The sequence below is a fragment of the Sinocyclocheilus rhinocerous genome, unplaced genomic scaffold, assembly GCF_001515625.1.
Source record: "Sinocyclocheilus rhinocerous isolate Xijiao unplaced genomic scaffold, SAMN03320098_v1.1 scaffold751, whole genome shotgun sequence".
In the NCBI taxonomy this organism is placed as follows: Eukaryota; Metazoa; Chordata; class Actinopteri; order Cypriniformes; family Cyprinidae; genus Sinocyclocheilus; species Sinocyclocheilus rhinocerous.
The window spans coordinates 145,597-164,717 of record NW_015657293.1 but is presented as its reverse complement, the minus strand read 5'-3'; the positions used below and the strand labels follow the sequence as shown (position 1 = coordinate 164,717).

Sequence of the window (19,121 nt, the reverse complement as noted above, 5' to 3'; positions counted from 1 at the left end):
TTATCTTACTATGTGTATTACCAGAAGCTTCACTTTTTTGTTTTTGTCAAACTGACTCAGCATTAGTGTATTCAGTGAATGCACTTTGAGAGAATAGGACCGTCATACAAACCCTCTCCTGATCTCAGTGGATTATATGGGTGTGACCCAACAGCAGTGAATGTGGTTTTACTTGTCTGTGCACTGAAGAGTTGCTCAGTACTGCTCACTTATTCAATCACATTCAAAGATATGAGATCATAACTCACTTTGAGGATATTGAATGAGCTTTCTAACCTCACTGTGCCTAGTGCAGCAACTTCTATGTCTACAGAACGTACAGTGTTTGAGCAAATAGATGCAAGAAGTGGTCAGTCTATCTCAAATAAACTTTTGCTTTTCAGTCTTTAAATTGATGGATCGATGAGACTTAGAAACCACATTTGCCACTATTCGCAACTACTTTCACCCCTTTCTTCACAGCAAATTAATTTATTATTTTTGATATTTCTAAAGATTGTTTTGAACAAAAGCCTTTTAAAATGGTATCTTTAACAGACTTGACCTCAGATGAGCACATCAATACTTCCCTCTGCTGGAGAAGAACATTAGTGTGGCCTATGTATCTCAATTGCCTGACAGCAAGCAAGCTAATGAACTTGACTTTTTCACTAGTTTGTGCAGTGATTCTCAACCAAGGGGTCTCAAAATTACTAAAAAGTATTTAAATATTACAATAAACATTTTAATACATTAATAATAATGTTTTATATTATTAATGTATTAAAATGGCATAACTATATTAAAAATGTAAATGCTAAAATACACATAAAATCAAAATGTACACTAAAATGCATTTCTAATTCCTAATACAATAATAAAATAAAAATAGTAATGCAATAATAAAATGCAATACAAATACTTTCCCCCTCAATAATGAGTGCTTTTATCTAAATAACATACAGTTCTTGTAACTTCTGCAATATTGCAGAATGGATTGTGGTTAAGTATATAAATATATCCAGTTTATATTAATAAAAAAGTTTGAAATTGATCCAAGGGGTCTCAAAATTACTAAAAAGTATTTAAATATTACAATAAACATTTTAATACATTAATAATAATGTTTTATATTATTAATGTATTAAAATGGCATAACTATATTAAAAATGTAAATGCTAAAATACACATAAAATCAAAATGTACACTAAAATGCATTTCTAATTCCTAATACAATAATAAAATAAAAATAGTAATGCAATAATAAAATGCAATACAAATACTTTCCCCCTCAATAATGAGTGTTTTTATCTAAATAACATAGTTCTTGTAACTTCTGCAATATTGCAGAATGGATTGTGGTTAAGTATATAAATATATCCAGTTTATGTTAATAAAAAAGTTTGAAATTGATCACTTCCATCATGCTTACATCAAAAATACTAGAAATGGCTAATAACTGGGGGACCTTTGAATCAAAAAAAGTTGAGAACCACCTAAAATCAAAATGTAAACTGAAAATCATTTCTGTTTTCTATATAATAAAATAATAGTAAAATATAACTTTTAACGATATTTATTGTATCCAATACATTAATATAAAAAATAATAAAATACAAAAAGCCCCCTCGATGACTGTTAACTGAAGAACATACACTTCTCGTAATTGTCGAAATCACAAAATAAATAGTTGGTAATGAAATATATCAGTATTCTTAGTTTCTGTTTGAAAACAAGCAGCTTTATCAAAATTACATAATTTTTTTTTTTTTAAAGGGATGAGCGGATTTGTGGATTGAGTGGAATGGTCTCTTGAACGAACAGATTTAGCACTCATATTTTGTAGAGTTCAGGAAATAACAAAAAAAAAAAACTTATATATTCACTATAGAAATAGACTTTGGATTTCCATGAAAATTTTTTTTTTTACTAAACTACTAAAAACTAAGACATCACAATGAAATTGAACTATAACATGAAATCCAACATTCCCTCTTGCACTGCACACAAAAGCACCACCAGATTTCAACGATTCTGAGTCATTGGGTTTATTCATACAGAATTAAGTTAGCAACACATTTACAGATCATGAAGTATGTGACATATCGCACAATAACAGGTGGTCACGTGACATTTGATCAGGGTTCGGTAATCAGTCTCTGTCTATGTCCCCAGGACAATCTGGCTGGAAGATGAAACACGGCGGCCAGAGGACGCTGCAAAAGCCAGTGGACCATCCGACAGGGTCACATCAGGAAACGGGATGATGGTAGAGTGAACGCTTCACAAGCTGCATCATTATTCTTCATCCTTCTGCTCATAACCGTGTTTGATGTGTTTCCAGAGTTTCTACAAAAAGAAGATAAACAATTAGATCACAGCACACAGGGTGAGCAAAGCACATTACAGACATATTATCATTTATACTCATTATTATATTATCATTTATACTCATTATTATATTATCATTTATACTCAGATTGAACCGAAAATATGAATTAGTTGAACTCTATACTGATTTCACAGCATTGCAGTGTTGTGTTCAAATCCCATTAAACTGTTGATATAAAATTAGAATATTATTAAGACAACATGGATGAATTTATACTAATTTAACACTTACATATGGGTTTTTAGGCTCAAGTTTGTCCTATATTTGCATATTTAGTTGTAGTTAGCCTTAGCCAGCAGGCTAGTCAAGGTCAGTCTACCGGCGGGTCAAGAAGAAATCAACCGAATTCAAGCGAAAAATGACTTACCCCCCGATTTATGTTGTCAAATACCGCTTCTCCAGCCTGATCAAACACCCTCTCGAAGACAACAGCTCCCACCATGATGGTGATGGCGAAAGTTGACGTTCTTCTGAAGAGCAGATTGTAGACACTTCTTGCGAGCGCCATGATGGTCAATGGAGTGTTCCGGAAGAGTGGGCGGAGCGATTAGCTGTCTATCAAATCCCTCGACCAATGAGGCTATTTCATTAAAACCTTTATTTAAGAGAAATACATTTTAAAGTAAAGCGAATACATTTTAAATGTGTTTATTTTTATGTTTATATTTATTTTTTACGCAAACGTAAACATATTAAAACATGTACAATTATCTTGTAATATACGGAATGGTTTGTAACAGACATGTGACATTGGAAATTTGTATATTTCCTGTATTTACCATATAATTCACTTCTAAATATTTTACATTTGAGGGTAATAATGTCGTAATTTAATAAATTATGTCATTAGGCACCCTCTTTAAGAAGGGAATGGAATATTCCTGACCCCCTTCCGCGTCCGTTTAGTTTCCTCCGTAACCCGGTAGATTTTCTCACGTGACCGGCGCAACTTCCTTTCTTGTGGCAGCCATCGAGAAAAATGGTGAGGATTTTACCGAAACCGAGCAATCTGAATCAATCCTGTGTATTACACATGTTTAACGACCATGAGAAAGAGTTTTAAATACACATCGAGCAGTGCGCTAGAGTTTGAGCCTAGTATCTAAAAAGATGACTTTGAAACAAAGTGAATTTTGAGCGATGAAACGATGTGTTGGTGGCTGCTTGAAGCTGACAAGTCCAGCAGTGCTCCGTGCCGTCTAGCCTGTTAGCGTAGCGTACGATTTGGAACGGATTTAAACGGCAAATATAAATACGTGAAGTTAATATTATGGAACTATTTTGCATATTGTGGCTTTCAGCAGTCGGTAGCCATGCGAACACAAATGACGGTTTGGTATAATCTGTTTAGACGGAACGGGTTCAGTGCGAGCTGACATGCGTTTCATAAGCATTAACATCAGAAACCCCTGACATTATTTGTAGGAAATTGTTCATGAAGAAAACTAAACCTCAATAACTGCACCTGTATGCTTTTGATATTTATCCACAGTTCCAGGAGTCTGTAATGGCTACATTTTTTATCAATGCAAAAAATGGTTTGATGTGATTAGATGCTAATGAATAACGTTCCCGTGTGTTTGTAGGCAAAGATCAAGGCCAGAGACCTGCGTGGAAAGAAAAAGGAGGAGCTGCTGAAGCAGCTGGATGATCTGAAGGTGGAGCTTTCCCAGCTCCGCGTTGCCAAGGTTACCGGTGGAGCTGCATCCAAACTCTCCAAGATGTGAGTGATGGGATGGAGCCGGTTGTGTTCGTCTGTTCACCACAGATCATTATTGGAGGCCTGAATGTGCTGTAAAGGAAGAACAATGATCTGGGGCCCCTTCTGCATTTCAATGCCAGCTTTAGTGTGATGGGAGGACACTAAAGGTTCTTTAGTGTATTCTGATCCAAGAACAAGGACATTCAGTATTCACACACAATTTCTCCAGGTCTTAAAGTCTTAATTAGCCCTTCGACTAATTAATTGGAATAGAAAGTTCTAAATTCATAGCTGTGGCACAGAATGTTGCATGCATTTCATCAGTGTTTTTGTCTTGTTTTTTGGTACTAATATCTGTACATCTTTCAGAGCTATCAAGAAACATCACAAAATTAAGCTAAATTTAGTTTATGCTTAAAAAAAGAACAAACATCTATTAATGGGGTATGAACTTTTTCCCTCTGAATTAACCCCCTCCCCTTTACATAAATACTGAGGATGAACATATTACAGTGTGATCAGATGCCAAAGTAAAAGTTAGTGGTTGAGAGCAAAGTTTTAAGTTTACCTTATAGAAACCCTGTGTGTATCGATTCCATATTCAAAACATGTTTTGAAATGGTTTGCAGCCTTATTTCTTTTGCGTTCCAGTCAAAAATTTCACTCTGGAGTTAATTGAAAACCTTGAATTAAATGGAAAGCATCATTCTAATGTTTATTTCCTCTCTTTTCAGCCGCGTTGTCCGCAAGTCCATCGCCAGAGTCCTCACAGTCATCAACCAGACACAGAAGGAGAACCTGAGGAAGTTTTACAAGGTCAGTTTAGCGCCACTGAAATGCATTCATGCATACGCACATAAGATGCTCTTTTGTCTGCTTGTAACGCCTTGAAGTCATTTTTAGATAGTCTAGTTTAAAGAGAAGGGGAGAGCCTGTTTAAATCATCTTCACACCAAAATTGTCTTTTAGACTGATATATTTAGTCGAGTTTGATCGAGTTGATGCTTAAACCGCAGTGTTTTTGTTGAAGTGGGAAGCTGTAATGGCCATTAGTGTCACGTTACGCTCTTTACTGTATTCAGATGACATGATTTGTTATAAGACACAAACTACACAGAGCGTCCGTTTAGACTCCAGCAAGACGATCACCCAGCACTCCTCCTGCTAAAGTGGAACTAGTGTGAATATTCTCTTGCTAAAGAATTATGACCGTTCACGGCAGAGTCTTTAAATGATGCTCATCTGCTGTGAGCAGCCGACAAAACCTTTATCTCCTATCATTTATTGAACTAAAGCTGTAGTCCAAATTGAAAATACAGTTTACTGGACAACCCAGTTACATTGTCTTGGAAATGTATGTTAATACTTATAATGTAGTATTTTAGTAATTTATTAAAAATGAACGCCTAGTCTTTTATTTAATAATTTTTTTTTATTTTTATATATGTGTGTTATATATATACACACACACACACACATATATATATACACACACCTGTATATATAAAATTTCATGTATTTTTATAACATTATACTTTGCATTATATTACCTGTCATCAGTTTTATTATATTTAACTGATGTTTGGTTTATTGATCCCATCTCTGAATCGACCCTTTTCATATTTCTGGGTTTCTCAGAAGCAAAAGTCATCTGAATGGAAATTACAACTCAATTTTTGTATTCCCATTTTTTATAATAGAAAAAGAAAAAATCTACAGTGGGTTTTCTATGAGCATTTCTATTTGAATTTGTTAAATTTGATGTCACTTACTGCGCTGTATTAGAAACACAGCAGCATTAACTTGTTTTCTGAAATGAAGTGCCAAGGTTAATATAATGCAAAGTATAGTGTTCTAAATGTACAAAAACTATAAATATATAAAAATGTAAATGGAAAATGCACTATAAAAGTATATATATTTTTTTTATAGATTTAGATTTGTTAACTGTGGAAACCGTTATCATAGTTTGTGAAAAGGGTCCATGTACTTTTATTATGGAAGGTTTTACGGCTGAATGTTCAAGTCTGATCGATCTCCACACTTCCTGTTCTCCGTCAGCTTCCTGTATTGTCCGCTTGTTGATTCTAACAGCCCTGTTCTTTTCATTTTCAGGGTAAGAAGTACAAGCCTTTGGACCTGAGACCCAAGAAGACGCGCGCCATCCGTCGTCAGCTGACAAAACACGAGCAGAACCTGATGACCAAGAAGCTGCAGAGGAAGTCCCGCCTCTACTCCATCCGCAAGTTCGCCGTCAAGGCTTGAGAGGCTGTACTGTTGTTTTTCACTGAAGAAGATGATGGCTCACTTTTGCACTAAAAAACAAGGTGAATATCTGCTAAACAGTACAAAAATGCATACAAACGTCCAACAATTACAAAACGAAACCTTATGAACCCAAACTAAATGTTCTGACGTTGTGGTGGTTTTCATGGATGCTCGTCTCATAAATGTGATCATTCAGACATGCAGAAGGCTGCATAACATTCACTGAGGCTGTGTGTGTCAGCGGGTTTAGAATCAGCTCCACAGCTGCTTTCATTCACCGTGGGTCACTCCAGTCCTGTTCTGCGTTTAAACTCCTGCATCTCTCACTTCTGTCCTCTGTGAGGTTTGCTTGATCCTCTTCTACATCCAGCTGCTCAGAACCGCTGGTGAGAAGCTTCCCATCAGGAGTGAACACACAGCCGTACGCCGAGTCCTAGTGACGCTGAAACACACACACACACATCATGAAGCTTGTGATGTCATAGTGCTAAACATGTGACCAGTCAAAGGTTCTCAACCGCCAGTGGTCATATCCCAGACCCTCACCTGATAAACAAACATACGAGTATCAAGCATTGCCACACAGACTGTGTGAATGAGTGTGTGTTTGTTTTACCATGTCGCCTTCAGCGGTGGATGCTAAAACCAGTCCGTCTCTGGAGAAAGCCAAACACGCTCACAACCTCCCAACACAAACAGACACACGCGCCGCATCGGCAACCAAACACGCACTGTGCCTGAACACACATACATAAATATACCAGCGGTCAAAAGTTTGGAATAATGGCAATTTTTAATGATTTTTTTTTTGAATGTCTAATGATTTCTTCCGCTCACCAAGGCTGCATTTATTTGATCAAAAATACAGTAAAAATAGTAAAATTGTAAAATATTATTACGTTTAAAAATAACAGTTTTCTATTTGAATATATTTTAAAATGTAATTTATTCCTGTGATCAAAGCTGAATTTTCAGCATCATTACTCCAGTCTTCAGTGTCACATGATCTTCAGAAATCATTCTAATATGCTGATTTGCTGCTCAAGAAACTATTATTATTAATGTTGAAAACAGTCAGAAATCACTTTTTGTGGAAACCGATACATTACCATTCAAAATGTTTGAAATGATTACTTTAATACATGTATAATGTTACAAAAAAATTCTATTTCAAATAAATGCTGTTCTTTTGAACTTTCTACAAAAATATGAAGCAGCATCAAGGATCATGTGACACTGAAGACTGGAGTAATGATGCTGAAAATTCAGCTTTGCATCACAGGAATAAATTACATTTTAAAATATATTACAATAGAAAATTGGTTTTTTAAATTGTAATAATATTTCACAATATTACTGGTTTTACTGTGTTTTTGATCAAATAAATGCAGCCTCTGTGAGCAGAAAAGACTTTCTTTTTTATCCTGAATCAAACATCAAAGCTCATTTTCACCAGCGTCCCACTAAAAGAGAAACAGACGCAGGCCACGTCCCCCTGGTGCCCCTGTAATGTCACAGGCTCTTTTTCCTCGTGAAGTTTGCAGACTCTCACGGTCCGATCCCAGGAGCCCGTGGCCTGAACCCACAGAAAGAGGAGGTGATGCAGCTCATGCTGACCGGAGCAAAACAAACGGCACAGTGAGACCGTGATTCACACCACACACTGGGAGTCTGCTCTGGACAGCTGCAGTGTGACCCCGCAGATCCTCCAGCATCTCACCGCTCGGAGACATCAAACACCACACAAACATTACTGGACAGAGAGCATGGTGACAGTCTTCAACGGGTGAGCTAAACACCTGTTACTACATAAACAGGGTCCAAGACTCGCGTCTTCAGTTCATGTTTAAGGTTAGTGACATGAAAAAACTCTTAACTGTAAGTATTAAATTTCATCAAAAAGCTTGCCTCAAAACTATTTTAGTGTTATGGATATGAATGATTACTAGGGATTTTTAAATCTCCATGGGGTTGCAAGAGGATGCTAAGGGATTTTTTTTCAAAGTGTTTTCAGAGCTGTCAAAATGTGTTGGATGTTAATTAAATATGCTTAAAATAATATTTAGACATTATTTTGCTTCTAGTCATAAATCATAAGATTAATCAGTTATTATATTCTATTGACAGTTCTAATTTCATTTTAATAACAAATCTGTTTTTATTTTTGAAGATGTATGGATTGTGTTTATATTTTTATTATATATTTATATTTTAATAACAAATAATATTATTCAAATTCATTTTAAAATAAACATTTTCCAGCCTTCCATTGTATTTATATACTATAAATATAAATAATTAAATGATATTTAAGTATTTAACTATTATTATTTTATAATTAACAGTGTATAATAATAACTAATATATATATATATATATATATATATATATATATATATTAGTTATATATTAACATACATACATACGTAATATTAACATAAATATGAAAATAATATTTATTAGAAAAAGTATAATATATTAACATACCCAATTCTAAATATTAAAACATTTTTTTTAACATTATTACATTTTACAAACAAATTTTCTCTATAATATCACACTTAATATTTTTCTCACACAATAAAAATGGCTGTTTATACATGAAAATATATAATATATCAAATATATTTTATTTTTGGAAGGGCTTGCAGAGTAGAGCACCACTCAAATTGTGAAAACCTAGATCTCTTTCCTCCTGAAATATGATTTTGAAAGTGAAGTGTCATTTGTTTCAATACATGTGTCTATTTCTGTGTGTTTTTAAAAAGGGAAGTGTTTGTTTCATTTGGTTAAATATATGTGTCCCTCTATTTTTGTTAGACTCTGTACGTCTTTTTAAAAAGGGAAGTGTTTGTTTCATACATTAGTTCCTGATCTACTGTCGTATTGTAAGTGGACATGTTTGATGTCACCTGAACTCTCCACACTCCCACTGTGAGCTGACAAGCAACGTTAACTGGAGTTAAGTTTGACTCAAACTATGGTTATCACAGCAATTTTTGTAAGGATAATTCAAGAAATAATTACAAAACTATGATGATAATTGTTGCTGCTGCTGTTACACCAAATACACAAAATAATGATCTTTAAAAAAGCATCATATGACCCCTTTAAGTTATGAATCATGTGATGCATCAGTATTGGAGTTGTCAGTATGTGTGTGCATTCAGTGCTGGAGCGGCTCCAGATTCTGACGCTACGGTCGTGAGATGCGCTCGCAAACAGCTGACCATCCCAGGAGAAAACACATGATTTCACTGGACCTGCGTGTTTATTTCTAAACAAATAATTACACTTTTTATGCACACCTACATACATTAAATACACTTCTACATTCCATACTCACAATGCACCGCTGGATGGACTCATTACTGCTGGAGTATATTATATACACAGTACATATTAATAAAGCAAAACACTCCTCCATTATGAATAACACTACTTATTTTGATATTTATATATAAAATTGTATATATATATATATATATATATATATATATATATAATTTATTGTATTTATATAAATCCTACTAATTATAAAATTCTTATATAATTATTAGCATTATTATATTTGATATTTATATATAAAATTGTATATATATATATATATATATATACACACACATACAATTTTATACAATTTATATTATATATATATATATATATATATATATATATATACTCCAGTAACTCTTTTTTCATGATAGGCTTATTTATTTATTTATGTATTTATTTATTATGTTTTCCACATTTCGCCGGTTATTCAAACACATATTGACCATTTTGTGACAACATGCCCACTCTATATAGGATAAGTTGTTAAATCTGCCATTTAACAGGCAATATTTCAATTTTTTTCAGTGTCTAGCCCCATATTTTTTACTTTATTTCTGATATTATTTAGCAGTTACACAACAGAAGATCCCTGCATTGTGTATTTGACAATCTTTATGCTTTTTTCTTTCCAACTTTTCTTGTTTGCTTGTTTAAGCGTCTTTTTTCCACTGTGAGTAATGCCTATTGATATGAGTCAGCTAGCTTAAGCAATACAAGCAAGTTTTTACCTTGAAATATCAGTTTCAAAATCAATCTGATGGTACACCGACTTCTAATAAACTGAAAACGTCTGTTCTGGGAGTATGTGTGTGAGTTTGGTGAGCAGGTACGAAATTCCGCGAAAAAAGGTTTCTTTACGGCAGCAACAAATACACGTGCACAGCTGTAATTATTACGACAGTCATATATTTACAACAGCGAATTCCACTCACTTTACTGTACAGAGCTCCAAAATCGCAAAAAAAATATTAGTGCTGTCAAACGATTAATCGCGATTAATCGCATCCAAAATAAAAGTTTTTGTTTACATATGTATGTGTACTGTGTATATTTATTATGTATATATAAATACACACACCTACAGTAAATATTTTGAAAATATTTACATGCATATATTTATATTCTTATATTTTATATTATATATAAATATATTTAACATATAAACATAACATATTTTTCATCAATATATAGGCCTACGTGCATATGTTTGTATTTATATATACATAATAAATATACACAGTATACACACATAGCACTTATAAATATACAGCATTATACGCAGTTGTTTAAAGGGATAGTTCACCCAAAAATGAAAATTCTGTCATTAATTACTCACCCTCGTGTCGTTCCAAACCCGTAAGACCTCCGTTCATCTTCGGAACACAAATTAAGATATTTTTGATGCATTCTGACAGCTGTCTGACCCTCCCATAGACAGCAAGGGTACTACCGCGATCAACGTCCAGAAACGTAGCAAGGAGTTCGGTAAAATAATCCATGTGACATCAGGGGTTCAACCGTAATATTACAAAGCTACGAGAATACTTTTTGTTCGCAAAAGAAAAAAAATAACGACTTTATTAGGTCTCCTCCGTGTCACCCTAGCGCCAATTTGGAGAGTATCCACTGAAGGCAAACAGCGTATGTTGATCTGTGTCAGCTGCGCCACGCGGATACGTTTTCTACGTTGTTTGTGCTTTGATTTGAACGAAAACAACGTATCAGCGTGGCGCAGCTGACACAGAACAACATATGCTATTTGCATTCAGTGGATACTCTCCAAAATGGCGCTAGGGTGATGTGGAGGAGACGAATTCTTGAATAAAGTGTTTTTTTTTTTCCTTTTGCGAACAAAAAGTATTCTCGTAGCTTCGTAATATTACGGTTGAACCATGTGTACTGTGTATATTTATTATGTATATATAAATACACACACCTACAGTAAATATTTTGAAAATATTTACATGCATATATTTATATTCTTATATTTTATATTATATATAAATATATTTAACATATAAACATAACATATTTTTCATCAATATATAGGCCTACGTGCATATGTTTGTATTTATATATACATAATAAATATACACAGTATACACACATAGCACTTATAAATATACAGCATTATACGCAGTTGTTTAAAGGGATAGTTCACCCAAAAATGAAAATTCTGTCATTAATTACTCACCCTCGTGTCGTTCCAAACCCGTAAGACCTCCGTTCATCTTCGGAACACAAATTAAGATATTTTTGATGCATTCTGACGGCTGTCTGACCCTCCCATAGACAGCAAGGGTACTACCGCGATCAACGTCCAGAAAGCAAGGAGTTCGGTAAAATAATCCATGTGACATCAGGGGTTCAACCGTAATATTACAAAGCTACGAGAATACTTTTTGTTCGCAAAAGAAAAAAAATAACGACTTTATTAGGTCTCCTCCGTGTCACCCTAGCGCCAATTTGGAGAGTATCCACTGAAGGCAAACAGCGTATGTTGACAGATGTTGTGCACTGCTGGCGTTCCACAGGTACAGTCTGCCGTCATCACAGCACGTGAGCAGAATCTGACAGTCACGTGAGAAAGCGCAGCAGTTCACCTGAGAAACAGATGAGAGCATAACGCTTCTGAAACAACATGCTTTATCTTCGCCTAATTAATTCATGTATTTATCATTTTATTAATATTTTATAATTAGGCTATATATACATAAAATATAAACATTGTTTAAATATATAGAAAAAGCAAATTAAGGACAGGCAAAATATGAGCGCTTACCTACCTCTCCTTTGTGTCTGGAAAAATATCTAATGTTGAACACGGTGATGTCTTCTAAGGGATGGCGCCACATGTCTCCTTATTCACGAGAAATCGCCATTTCAGAAATGTCGGGATAATAATTCATCACACATGGTGATTGAAAGCATATAGCTGCAGTTGTTAGGGTTGCAGCTCAGTTTTGTTTGGGTTTTGTCTGTTTGTGTATCCAGAGTTACGCTCTCTTGAGTGTCTGAGGGCTGCGCCTGCGGTTTATTGGGATTTTTCTCTTGGTTTAGACAGTCATTAACTCACAAAAAACACTTTAACGAGCTCACTTTGAGTGTTCAACTGCCAGTTGCACTTTTTAAGCACGGAATTTAAGTGATGTAAAAAAATCACTGGTATATTCCTATATACTGATCAGAAAGAAACACGTTAATGCTATGTATAAAGCACTATTGTACCGTTTTCTCACATAAAAAAATGGCACCTTAAAGGGATAGTTCACCCAAAAATGAAAATGTTGTCATTTACTCACTTTCAACTTCAAGTCGTTTCAAACCTATGTCGTTCTTTTTTTTGCAGAACATAAAAAGAAACCTTTTTGGTTACCCCTGACTTCCATTATATGAAGAAAAAAAGAGACATTTCTCAAATCTTTTTTCTTTCCACAGAAGAAATAAAGTAATACCGATCTGAAATTACATGAGGCTGAGTACATCATGACGGAATTTTATACAATTTTCTATTATAGCTATCACATTTTGTTCCATTTTTCATTTCAGGAGCCACTCATAATTATTCCATTTACTTTCATAATTACACAGCCTTAAATATATAATATAATATATAGCCTACCAACATTATAAAGTAGGCTGTATTAGTTGTACATTAGTGTATTAGTTGGATGACATAAAAAAATGAAAATTTTAAATAATTTATAAATAATGTTTCATATTTATAATATCTTATAGGCTAATCATATTACATATATTCAGGAAATTACATTAGCAATATGATTTTAAGACCAGATGTCAATTGTTTCTAGGCTAAATTTAAAGAGAGAAATCTCTATGAATCCTCTCAGTAAGTCTATGTTTGAGAACCGCAAACTTCCCAAAAAATTTCCACATACTGTAAGGGATTTAGGCACCGTCCTGTTAAATGCGCCATCCCATGTGTGTTCATGCTGTGTGTGCCAGATATGTTTGAATAGCAGTTCATGCATGTGTAAACACACTCCGTGACCCTTCAGAAGTCCTGACGTGTTAGTGCCACTTAAAAACTCGATGTCCTTTTCCTGTAAAAATGTGAGTATTTATGAGAAATTACCCTTAGGCAGTAGTTTTCTATACCTGACTGTTTCTGCGCTCTGTTTGTAAGGAACACATCTATGTTCCAGTCTCACAGTTCGACAGAGTAGCTGACGCACCAGATCAGTAGGCTTTCTTTCTGAATATTTACTCTGAACAGCAGGATGTTTAGTATATGTTTGCATGAGGAGGTTTAGTAGTTGTTTGCACAAGTTTCACACTGCTCGCTCGCAGCAGAAGTCGTGTGTGAGTCATTCAAACTCATCCTCACGTATATGTTTACACCTTTACCAAATAACAATCACGTTGATCGAAACCCAGCAGTTTCAAAAACAAAATATGAAGTCTTCTAGTTGATGCTTTTTAGAGAAAAAAAAAAAAACCAGTTGGAAACAGTTTGGGGACAAAAAGCAATTAATAAATTAATTAATAAAATGCAACTAAAATCACGCATAGTTAAGATGAAATGTGTCATCTTATCAATTTGTAAAGGAATAGTTCTCTCAAAAATAAAAATGTACTCACCCTCAGGCTTCTGACGGCACCCATTCATTGCAGAGGATTAATTGGTGAGCAAGTGATGTAATGCTACATTTTTCCAAATCTGATGGAGAAACAAACTCATCTATATCTTGGATGTTCTGAGGGTGAGTAAATTATAAGCAAACTTTCATTTTTGGGTGAACTATTCCTTTGAAAGAGAGCAGAAAATGCATCTCTGTTGTTGATAATGTCAAATCAAGCTGTTTTGGTGCATTATTGGTCCAATATTATGTGTATGAAATATGTTTTTTTAGGTCATTTTTGTTTTACTTTTGCACAATAAACAGTTTTGGCATTGTGTTTGATTGGCACTTGATGTCCTATATAAAATCTGGTTTAGAGGAAGTTGAGCTCTTTGACCTGCATGGGTGAGGGCTATAAATAAAGCAAGTGTGTGCACGGATGTGTGGGTGTGCAAGAATGTGTTGGTGGATTACTTAAATCACATCTATGTATGTCCTTTGTGGGAAACAGGAAAGCATCTTTCTCTCATGTGTTTGTCACTTTTGATCTGGATTTGATCTGGATTTGATCTGCTCCTACTGCGTCATGGACATGCACCGCAGTAACCATATCGGCTAATTATAAGAAGTGCACTGATGGGAATTGAAAACACTTTCAGATGGTTAGAGATTTCAAGATCAGAAATGTGACCTCTGTTTGTGTTATCTCTCACCTACAGGCATTTCCTTCATACAATGGTTAAATGTACATGCAGGCAAAATCTTTGGCAGAACAACAAGGTATTTGTTTAAAACCGTCAAACTAAACTAAAATTGCTGTAAGACCGTACAGGTACAAGTCTCATCTTGCAGCCAAAGGTGAGCAATACATAAATAAAAACTATAATGAACGGTCCCTTTAAGACTTTATTTGAAAAGGTTTTGGACACTTAAGAACCTCAAGAGCACAAAATGATGGAAGTAATTATTATGTTAAAGGCAGAAAGGGGTTCAACAGTGATGATGTCATCGGTATGGAACGAGAGAGAAAGAGAGAGAGCGAGAGAGAGAGAAAGAGAGAGAGAGAGACTCGCAGTCACAGCTCTCCTGTCGTTTCATTTGGATTCCACGCACAGACTAAACGTGTGGAGACCTCGTTTGTTTTTAATTGAGCACATAGGACGAGTTTGTCAGTCATGGGGAAAGTTTTTCTTGTCGTGTTAATCGCTTTAATTTTTCTGAACGCGACCCAGGCTAAAGGTGAGCGAATCGATTTGTTAAACACGTTTAATTTCGATTCACTTCAAACAGTCCATTACTCCGTGTAGCCTAGTCTGAATTTCTTAGTGTACATGTGTGTGAGGAACAGTGTTGGGCAAGTTACTTCCAAAATGTAATAACTCAGCAACATAGCCTATCTCTCAGTCTTTTCCTTTCGTTTTGTTAATCTGTTAATTAGGCTATTTAAGTCAAATATTTCGCATATTCATTCATTTTATATATACACTATGATTTAATAAAAACAGATTTTATTTTTAGTTAAACTTAATTTTTGTTGCTCGTCCGCCGTCTTTTTCTCTTCTCCGACCCCGCAGCTCTCTCTCCGATAGCTTAGTGTTAGTGGCACCAGTCTAGGTGTTTCCAGGTTTTACTCGTGCTATTTCTCCATGTTGGGAGTTTGGTTTCGCACATATTGCACCATGCATTCTTATCCTTTTCTCCGATGAACTGAAAATAACAGGAGTGTGTCCATCTCACAAATGTAGAATCCGTCTCTGCAGTCATCTCAAGCATCTAATTCCAGCAACAGAAGATAGACAAACTATTTTACCCGTGGAATTTTTTCTCTGGTGCTGTTTTGCGGTGTTGGTAAATTCACCACTTAATTTTGAGTTAAAATATGTTGTTGTAACTTGCGTTACTGAGATTGTAACGAGTAATAATAGTACCCAAATTTGATTAGTAATGCGTTATATTACTGCGTTACAGCAAAAAGTAATATACTACTGTAATATTATTACTTTTGTAATGCGTTACTCCCAACACTGGTGAGGAACGAGAAAAAAGTCGGTTTACTGTAAAAACACAGCATTAGATCTGATTTTACTCAAATAGCTAGAGTAGAAGTGTTTTCTTCTTCTGTATTTCTTATTGATCTGTAATCAAACAGATTCTACAGTAAAACATTTGACAAGTTTTATATGGTTTTGCTATTTTATGAATCTTAGGCTTACATTAATATTTTATAGACCAATTTGAAATAGTATAAGAAACATAATAGTAGGTCTTATTAATAAAAGCATGAGTAGTTTGCAAATAACGTGAATAGGATTTTTTCCCTATAAACAAACAAGACTGTATTCCTCAGTGAAATAATCTATAGCCTAATCATATATATATTTGCTAAACTTTTGAAAATGTTATTTATTGTTATTTTTATTTCAGGAATATTATGTTATGTTATTTTTTATATAGCCTACCAATGTTAAGTAGTAAGACAACAGAAGGTGTTATTAAATACATGAATAGTTTGCAAAATGATGCGAGTAGGAGAATATATTTTTGCAGTTCACTTTTCGTCTGTTAAAGGGGTCATGCACATTTTATGGAGGTCTGTTTCCTGATCCTGGTAGAGTAGACTACAATGCCGGCTGTTCTGACTCACTTATGTCCCCACTGGATGCAAGAAATGTCTCGTTTATAATGGGTTTTAATGTTTTTGTCTCGTCGCTCCGGCCGGACAGGGCATCACAGTATGGTAGGGGCATAACATTTCCGTCACACGCTTGAGGTATTCGGCCAATCACAACGCACTGGATAGCTGGCCAATCAGAGCACACCTTGCTTTTCAGACCGATGAGCTTTGTTAAAATCGACGCGTTTCAGAAAGGCGGGGCATAGAGGAGAAACAATAATGTACAGTATGTGGAAAATAATGTGTTTTTTGAACCTTAAACCGCATAAACATTTCATTACACCAAATACACAAAATAATGTTCTTTTTAGCAACATCATATGACCCCTTTAAATATGAACTGCATGTTTTTATAGTCATACACATAGGCCTATATGGTTTATATATTAAAATAGTTTGAGATGGTTCAGACAGTCCTGGATATAAAAACATAAAATAACTAATTTTCAATATTTATTCTCCTTATCCAGTCCTATGCAAAGAATGCTAGGAACTAGAAATCCACTGCCCAATTTTCAAGTTCCTAGACTTTTTTTTTTTTTACATCAATTAACGCAAATATTTAATGTTAAACTGCACACAATATCAAGCAGATGCAATGATAAATATTTTGATGTCAAAAGAACTCATCAATATAATATTTGCAATTTAAAATATTTAATTAAACCAATAAATTAGAATTGTTAACTTGCAATCATGCAATTACTTTAGTTGTTGCGATATGATTTTTGCATACAAACAAAAGTATGTTCTTATCCTAACTCTTTGCTTTGTCTACTTGTAGGAAAGAAGGCCAGGAAGGTCAAACACAACAGCACTGACATCGCCAGACCTAGGACTTTTCAAGGATACGCCATCCCAGTCAACGTCCCTCCTCCTCCAAACCGAACGACAGACCCCCAAACACACGTCCTCCTGGCCGCCGTTGATGTCGAAGTCATGTTACGAAGCAACAACACGGCAAACTACCTCCAAGGTCCTCTGAGCAATAGGTTCATCCCAGCCGTCTACATCATAGCCGTCTTTGTCGGCATTCCCGCCAATATCGCCATCTTGGTCTCCGCTGGAACCAAAGTGAGGGTGATTTCATCGGCTATATTGTACTGTAGCCTGGCAGCGTCCGACTTGCTGCTGTTGTTTAGCCTGTTACTGAAAGCACACTATCATCTAAGTGGAAACAACTGGATATTCGGCGAAACCGCTTGTCGTATCACGACCGCCTGTTTTTACGGAAATCTTTACTGCTCCGCGTTCACATTAGCATGCATTAGCATCAAACGCTACATAGCAGTGGTGCATCCTTTCCTTTTTAAGAGCTTACCAAAGCGCTCGTTTAGCACTTGGGGTTGCTTAACCGTTTGGATTATATTTATTATCGCCACTGTGCCGGAATTTCTAGTGCAACAAAGCTACCGCATCACAGATCTCGGAGTAATCACATGCCATGATGTTCTTCCTGCTGATTTAAATTACTACCAGTGGCTTATCTATTATAATTTAGGCTTGACCTGTGTAGGTTTTTTCCTGCCCCTAGTGGTGACTGTGGCATGTTACACCTCTATCGTCTGGCACCTGAACCGTTCGCACCTAGACTGGGCTCTTTATATCAGAGCTAGCACGTTTAACTTCATTATCTTCGTTTTGTGCTTCGGCCCGAGCAGCTGCCTTCATTTTGTGCATTATGTTCTGCTGTCTGTCGGCTCCACGGAGAGTTTTTACATCTACTTCAGCGTGACCGTGTGTCTGTGTTGCCTGCATAGCGCTCTGGATCCGTATCTGTTCGTGCTCATGTCCAGGACTGTCCGAAGCAAACGCTACTTCCTTACACGCAAAGGACGAGCACTTAGCATCTCCGCGTAAAGTCAACATGAAATGCTTGTTGTGCAACCCGTTTGATTTCCCTAATCTTTGAAACTGGATATTTAATGTGACCTGTCTGAAATAGCCGAAAGACACTTAGACTACCGGTTTTTTTTTCTTTCAAGAAATTAATACTTTTATGCAGCAAGAATGCATCAAATTGATCAAAAGTGTGCTCAAAATAATGAAAGATTTCTTTTGAACGTTCTATTCAGAATCTTGAACAAAACGTATCACGATTTGTACAAAAATATGAAGGAACACAATTGTTTCAACACTGATAATGATAAGAAATGAGCAGCAAATCAGCATATTAGAGTGATTTCT

General features: G+C 35.2%; 3 protein-coding genes across 3 annotated transcripts; 2 read left to right on the top strand and 1 right to left on the bottom strand.

The window, feature by feature from the left end:
- Positions 1-2,012: 2,012 nt before the first annotated feature.
- LOC107720904 (cytochrome b-c1 complex subunit 9-like) lies at positions 2,013-2,950 on the bottom strand. The gene is made up of 2 exons (XM_016528732.1): positions 2,739-2,950; positions 2,013-2,328 (listed from the first exon to the last, which is right to left on the bottom strand). Exons 1-2 carry the CDS (start codon positions 2,877-2,879, stop codon positions 2,278-2,280), a joined length of 192 nt encoding a protein of 63 aa, XP_016384218.1. The 5' UTR covers positions 2,880-2,950; the 3' UTR covers positions 2,013-2,277.
- Positions 2,951-3,255: 305 nt separating this feature from the next.
- Positions 3,256-6,368, top strand: LOC107720903 (60S ribosomal protein L35-like). Its single transcript, XM_016528730.1, has 4 exons — positions 3,256-3,353; positions 3,958-4,094; positions 4,808-4,889; positions 6,189-6,368. Exons 1-4 carry the CDS (start codon positions 3,351-3,353, stop codon positions 6,336-6,338), a joined length of 372 nt encoding a protein of 123 aa, XP_016384216.1. The 5' UTR covers positions 3,256-3,350; the 3' UTR covers positions 6,339-6,368.
- Positions 6,369-15,346: 8,978 nt separating this feature from the next.
- On the top strand, positions 15,347-19,043 carry LOC107720896 (proteinase-activated receptor 3-like). The gene is made up of 2 exons (XM_016528726.1): positions 15,347-15,499; positions 17,719-19,043. Exons 1-2 carry the CDS (start codon positions 15,436-15,438, stop codon positions 18,792-18,794), a joined length of 1,140 nt encoding a protein of 379 aa, XP_016384212.1. The 5' UTR covers positions 15,347-15,435; the 3' UTR covers positions 18,795-19,043.
- Positions 19,044-19,121: the final 78 nt, after the last annotated feature.